This window comes from Corvus brachyrhynchos, unplaced genomic scaffold, assembly GCF_000691975.1.
Source record: "Corvus brachyrhynchos isolate BGI_N302 unplaced genomic scaffold, ASM69197v1 scaffold86, whole genome shotgun sequence".
Lineage (NCBI taxonomy): Eukaryota > Metazoa > Chordata > Aves > Passeriformes > Corvidae > Corvus > Corvus brachyrhynchos.
Genome location: NW_008238647.1, coordinates 1,166,581 through 1,173,831, shown reverse-complemented (window position 1 = coordinate 1,173,831; position 7,251 = coordinate 1,166,581). Strand labels below are relative to the sequence as shown.

Genomic DNA, 7,251 nt, shown 5'->3' with positions numbered 1-7,251 from the left:
TCTTTCCACAGAGATGGTTGAAGAGTTTCTGAACTGCTGCAGTTACAGCCTGGTGTGTCAGCATAAAGTGGCATCTGTGTTAGTTTGGCTTAATGTGCCGGTCCATAAACTGCAGTGGTTCAGAAGCTGAGTCATGAAGTAGCTGAGCTGTCCTGCTGGGAAGGCAAATCATCTCTGGAGAGGTGGGAAGGGAGACAGCTGGGGTCAGTACCAATTTCAGCAATGCTGTCTTCATCCACTGTTGAGTATGTCAACATGTCAGATGCAACAAAAAGTTCTGAGAAAGCCTCATTACTAACTGACCACAGGGAAGATCAGCTTCACAGTATAGGTTCAAACATGACTGTATCATTACTCTGTAGATGAAATCAGTTAATTGGAGAGTCAATCTCTTTTATTGGCTGGAGAGATTGAATCAACAAGGGTGCTCTTGGTTGATTTGGGGTTCGTTTGTTCTTATAAAAAGAAGCTTTGCCAAAGCACTGGTAGCAGGGGACTGCTGTCACAGCTTGGACCTGGTGTGGCATTCAACTGGGCCGTGTTTCACAAATCCTCTTGTAACTTGTCTATACTGGGACCTTTCCTGGGAATGGAACTTGTTTGCGACAAGGCAGGTTTGAACTATGCATTTCTTAGAAGTGTGTAAGTACAGAAGTTTTAAGCCTTGCCTAGTCTCTGGTTTTAGGTGGCCATCTCAGGCATCTGTTCCACAGTGAGTTAATGTAAATGGGAATGTGCAAGATTAGATAAATGAATAGCAGTTGCATGATCTAATTTCTGGAGAAATGTAAGCATCACTTAAAACAGACCTGAGGAAAAATGATACATTAAAGTACTTTAAATAGGTTGAGATGCCTGGATTCATTGCAATAATATCTCAGTGTTACTAGTAAATGTGATGAAAGAAATGGCAATCTTTACAACAAACAGTCTAGAAATGTAAAAGCTCAGAACTAATCCCATCCCAAGTTGCATAGCTGACTATATATACAAAATTCCAAAGGTGTAAAAATAAACCTAAACTATAATTACATACTAATCAAAAATGAGCAAAAGAATGTATTTCTTTCTTGCTGCTGTATTAAGATGCATTTCACTTTGCAGGTTTCTTTCTCGAAGAATATGTGAAAATACTTTAATGAAATGTTTAGCTGCATAATTTTTCATATCTATCAAAATACAAACTCTGTACTTCGAATTGTCTAGGTCTGGGTAATATTGCTGTGATTTAGTAGCTGAGAACAGCGAAACTTAAGTCGAATGACCAGATCTATTCAATATTTTGCAGTAAAATGTCATAGTAACCATGTTATCTAACAGTGGCCACATAGCTTTTCATGTTCAATGTGACATAAGTTGAATTGTGGCTATAAATTTGACCTTCATAAAATTTGAGCAATGACACAGTGCATATGTTTAAAGTGTATTTAATAAATTAAAGATTCTAATTATCAGTACTTATATATATAAAGTATGTGTTATATCCCTGTATTTCAGTGTTCAAAAGAACCCTGAAACAAAAGAAATACATATTATTTCTACAGTCTTCAGAGTGTCTGCTTATGTAAGTATTAATAATTTTATATGGGATTTTACTGGCAGTAATATACATAACATGAAAATAATGAATTGACTTTGACACAAAGAAAACATTATATTCCATTGTAATGGATTATTTTCCTGTAATTGTCTTTTTTTATTCATGAACTCTGTGCCTGATCTCATCCTGCTTTCTCATCCTCTTTACTACCTCTTCATCAGTAACCACCAACTAAAGTTTTATTTGGTAGCTCACTAAAAATAGGTTTACTGGATTACACTGGAAGTCATAAGTATCATCCAGAAACTAGTTAATGAAAAAAAAAAATCTGAGTAATTCTGGGTTTAGATAATAATAAAACTTGAGATAGCCATAAGGATTAAGGATACACTCTTGACTTCCTATAGTTCTGTTTTTGGAAATGTTGCTAGAGCTTTCCAAATAGCTTGTAATGCATCTGTTTCTGTAAAGACTGCAAGGAAGTTTAGTATACAAAAAGGTTGGGGTGGTGAGGTGACTGCTAACCTGTTTTCTCCTTCCTTGTCAAGTCTCATTCCTATCTGTTTCCCTTGCAAAATCATACATTCACCATCAAGATAAGTTTGAGAACTGGCTGCATGTTTACTAGATTCAGCATATCTGTCACTGAAGTTGTTACAGTAGGATGAACTACTCCAAATTCTTCTTGAGTAACCAGAATATGTAATAATTAAATGTCAGATAATGTACCCACTTTCAACAGCCATAGCTGATGTCATTTCAGACTGCACAAACTTCCCTGTAGGTTGCCAATAGCCCAGTGGTTCATCTGTTGGTCATCATCTTTTAAGTACTCTGTATGATTCATTAAAGGCTTTTGAAAATAAACACTTCATGGGTGTATCAAAATTTATCTTTCTGCTGTGTTGCAGACTGTAATAAAAATAAAAAAGCAAAACCCTGGTAGCTGGATGTTCTGTTTTTACTGTTCCTTTCCCACCTCTGAATCAAATGCATTGATGTGAACTACAGATTTCTATGTTCAGGTAGATGGACATTGAAGAGCTCCCCTATCTATCTTAGCCATACATTAAATGTCATCAGTACTACAAAGAAAAAACAACAAACAAACAAAACCCCAACCAAATTTTAGCAACTTTTTGTAAACAAAATAGATAGACGAAAATCCAGTGTTAATGCAGAGCAGGCTGTCCTCCTTGTAGCCTTGGAGGAAAATTGTGCATTACTGCACATTCTGAAAATTTGTGTGGTAAAGGAGAATTCTGAAATTATGGTTTCTATTAAAGAACATCCTGAAGAATTTTCTCTCAGAAAACAGAAAGGCTTAAACGGTGTGTCTAGACTGTTTGATGGTTATGTGAATCAAAACTATTCAACTCTACTTGGCACTTACAGGAAGGACACTTACTGGAGCACAAGTGCCTTGTGTTTGTGATGAAAACTTTCTCTCAAGGAGATAACTGCATTTCTGCAGTGTTTCTGAGTTCATTCGATAAATAACTGTAGAGTGTTATAATCCTTATGTTGACCTGACAGTTTTTAAGCCAAGTTTTCTTGGTTTGTATCTGGAAGAAAAGGACTTGTTCTCCTAGCCTGATGTAAATAGATAAATCATTTTTAAAATAAATTAATTTTTAAAAACTGATCTGGTAAAAGTGACTTGTGCAGCCGAGCACAACTTAAAAACAGTAGCTAAAAAAGCACACTATTAGAGATGTAAATAGCTCAAGGTTTTAAGTTATAGTTCACAGAATCACAGAATATGCTGAGTTACGAGAGACCCATGAGGATTCTTAAGCTCCTGGTCCTGCACAGCACCATCCCCAAGAGTCACACCATGTGCCTGAGAGCATTGTCCAAACACTTCTTGAACTCTGTCAGGCTGGTGCTGTGACCACTTTCCTGGGGAGTCTGTTCCAGTGTCCAATCACCCTCTGGGAGAAGAACCTTTTCCTACCATCTAACCTAAACCTCCCTTGACTCAGCTTCGTGCCATTGCCTTGGGTCCTGTCACCACAGAGAAGAGATCAGTGCCTGTCCCTCTTCTTCCCCTCACGAGGAAGTTGCAGACTGCAATGAGGTCTCCCCTCAGTCTCCTCCAAGCTGAGCAGACTAAGTGACCTCAGCCACTCCTCATATGGCTTCTCCTGAAGACCCTTCACCATCGTCATGGCCCTCCTTTGGACACTCTCCAATAGTTTAATGTCTGTCTTACATTGTGGCACCCAAAACTGCCCCCAGCACTCGAGGTGAGGCCGCCCCAGTGCAGAGCAGAGTGGGACAATCCCCTCCCTTGCCCGGCTGGTGATGCTGTGCCTTGTGCCCCCCAGGACACGCTTGGCCCTCCTGGCTGCCAGGGCACTGCTGACTCGTGTACAACTTGTCACCAACCAGGATCCCCAGGTGTCTTTCCACAGCTCTGCTCTCCAGCATCTCCTTCCCCAGTCTGTCCGTACATCCAGGGCTGCTCCATCCCAGATGCAGAAGGCAGCACTTTCTCTTGTTGAGCTTCATATGGTTGGTAATTGTCCAGCCTTCTAATTTGTTGAGGTCTCTCCTACAAATGTCTGTAGAGCTCTTTAGCATCAAAACCTGATAGACCTGGACATCACAAGAGAAATCATTTTAGATCTTGTGACAAAGTACTCTGTTGAACTCCAAATACCCTTGAGAGCTTTAGAGCTTTGCATATAATGAAACACTGTTACAGCTTAAGTATTGGACTGCTCACTGATTTTTTAGAACTTTCTTTACCTGAACCCAAACTGTGGCAGTGTTAGAAATCAGCATAATGCAAAGTTTATTCAAGAAGTATTTTAAAAAATTGTCAAATTATGCAATTTTGAGAATGTTCAGCAGTATTTTTATTTCTGTTTTATGCTATGCATATGTATTCTTAAATCATCAGCTGTGTTGCTACAAAGAAAAAATAAAATGATCCTACTCTAACATCAGTAAATCAATCATTACACCCCCTGCATGTGTGAACCAAAGTCCACACTGCAGATGGAATTGGTATGATTCTTAACTTGTGTACATGCATGAATGTAAATTTCAGAGCCTTTATGCTCCTCAAGTATTTTAGGGTTTTTATGACCTCTTTTACTAATTTAAGAACCCTTTTCATTTAATTAGGTTATTCTGATTATTTTCCTGATACCAAGTTTGGTATATTGCTTGAAATGCTTCATCACCAGAACTTATATTGTTTTTGTTCTTGAGTTGTTGAACAAATTTTTAGTGGGCTCACACTGCCTCTAAACAGTCAAAACCTCAACTGCTATCCATGAATTCAGTAAAGACTGCAGGACTGGGATCCTCAGTAGGAATGGGAAAAGAGTTTAACTAGCAATCACATCTTGATATTTATCTTCTCTTACTTTTTTTCTTCAGTTACACGTATGAGCTTAGGTTATTTTTGGATCAAATTCCAAAGGCCTTTTGATGCTGAGCAGTGGCTGAGCGCTATAAAATCTTAAAACTTGCTCTCCTTACTGCAGTTGAGAATCCAGTGTTTGTTACACATGTATCCTTAAAAAACACCTGAAGAGAGCTAGGTATCCTACAACTGGAGCTACAGAGCTTGTATTCTGTGCTGCTTAAAAATAGAATGCTATTTTTAGCTTGTGGCATTTGACTACCATTGGAAAATTCTGTGAATAAACATCATCAAATCGCTACCTGTCTAAAAAACAGTGTTTTTATGAGGTGCTTAATTTAATTTAGGATTTAGGGGGTTGAATAATCCCCCAAAGGAAGACACCAGAACATCTAATAATGGATTCATTCTCTTTGAAATAGCAGGAGAAAATGGGGTACCAGCAACAGCTAAAGGATAAAATTCACATATGGTCCTTGGAGCAGAAATGGGAACCCAGCCCTTTCCCTTCTCAGCTGACTGATTTAATCACTGAGAGATGTTACAGTTTCCATGTTTCCTTGGTCCAAAAAAAGATTATTTTATGCAAAGGAAGACAGCTTCAACAAAAGAATGTGAGAGATGTGGAATCTGGAATAGTCTGTAGTCTGTGAGTTTAAAATTTTCCTGGAGAAAATGAACAATAAAGGCAATAAAGCAACTTCCTCAACCAAGAAAACAGAACCTACATCTCTTCAACTGTGGTACAAAGGTGTTGGGGAGCAGGAGAAAACTGTTACACGTTGTAAAAGAAAGGAGGTGTCAGCTGTATATTGAATGATCTTTCACATGTTCAATTACCACACTGACTAAATAAAAAACTCCAACCCTTTAAAAATCCCTCCATCTAGTTCTGGATCCCTACTGGATTTGAGGTGTGTCCAGCTGTGCTACTCTGTCAACACTGAAGCTTTTATTGACGTGCAGACGTAGGATGTTAACCTGAAAAGCCCAGTTCCCATGCTGATTGTCAGCTGAACATGTTTTTTCAGAACCAGGATTTTGGAGCTAGGTGCCTAGAATCCCTTCAAACCCTTTCTGATGACTGGCACACAAAATGTTTTCAGTAATAGTCCAAAGTTGTTAATGTGATCTGTAATGAGTGTTTTGCTTAAATGCAAATATTGGAACCTGAACAGATGCATTAGCAAATGTTAAGTGAAAAAAAATTATGGATAGAACAGCTTTATGTATTAATATAGAGTCCGTGATTTTTTTTTTGTCTTTCAAAGGAAACATGATGGGCTGCTGTATATTTAATCATTTGTATTTTAGGCTCCAATTGTGTAAACACATGCTTACATGTTTAATGTTACATTTTATATTAATCTTACATTTACCTCAAGGTTATTTGGAACATTCAGCCAGAATTACTGTGCATTTTGTAGTGTCAGTATCCATTATATATGGAGACATAATATTGTTTAAATAAACTTTGGTATATTTATTCTATTTTGCTATGCAATAAACTGTTACAATTGGAACAAAATTATTAACTTCAGATTTTATTAATTCTCTTACAGATATCCATATTGTCCCTAATACTGTTTTGGTTTTGTTGGTTTTTTTTTTCCTTCCCGTCAGGATGCTAATGGCCTGTGTTACCCTTCAAGCAAAAGCCACCAGCAGACTTTTGCCTACTTGATTGTGGATCCCTGCAAGCGACACGTGAATATTCTGTATCACTGTTTCGGTGGAAGCTTATTTACAAACTAGTTATAAACCTGGCTGGTCCCCAGTTTTATAATGGAGGTTGCCTTCTCTCTGCATGGGTTCAGGTAGACATTGCATAGTTTTCTGACGAGGAAAACTCTACTTGATGACACGCTCGGAAGTGCTTCCCGTTCACTCAGATGTTACTATGTGGTTCATGACAAAAGTTTTCCGGTTCTTGAAGCTGTTTTCTTGGCCGTTTTCCCCCTTCCCTCACCCGTTTTATCTAATAAAAAGTATTTCTCTAGAGATCTCGTCATTTTTATGAACCAGCTTTACAGACCCGCGACGCGTAACTGCAGGGAAGGCTCTGCAGTCGGTGAAAGCTCTGCGGAACCGGGAGAAAGCGCGGGAGGAGACCCGCCAGAGGGGGTCCCGGGCCGCTGCCCACTCCGGCCGGGGGGAGGGAAGCGCAGTGCCCCTCCCCACTCCCTCGCCGAGCGGCCTCCTGAAAGTTGGGATAGAAGTTAGGAGAAGAAAAAGTTGTGGTTGGCGTCAGCGCTCCGTGGCGGCCGAGAGCGGGCGGGCGGCAGGCGGCAGAGGCGCGGGCGGGCGCGCAGGGAGGGGCGGTGCGGGCCGG

General features: G+C 39.5%; 1 protein-coding gene across 4 annotated transcripts in view; it reads left to right on the top strand.

Moving 5' to 3' along the window:
• The window catches only part of CUNH11orf70 (chromosome unknown C11orf70 homolog), a 20,686-nt gene extending 13,763 nt beyond the window's left edge, over positions 1-6,923 (top strand). The window contains exons 5-6 of one of the 4 annotated variants that reach the window (XM_008636302.2): positions 1,498-1,564; positions 6,543-6,923. In XM_008636302.2, the coding sequence (XP_008634524.2) occupies positions 1,498-1,564; positions 6,543-6,674 (199 nt within the window). In that variant the 3' untranslated portion in view covers positions 6,675-6,923. The other 3 variants (XM_017737653.1, XM_017737652.1, XM_017737654.1) reach the window with 3 other exon arrangements.
• Positions 6,924-7,251: the final 328 nt, after the last annotated feature.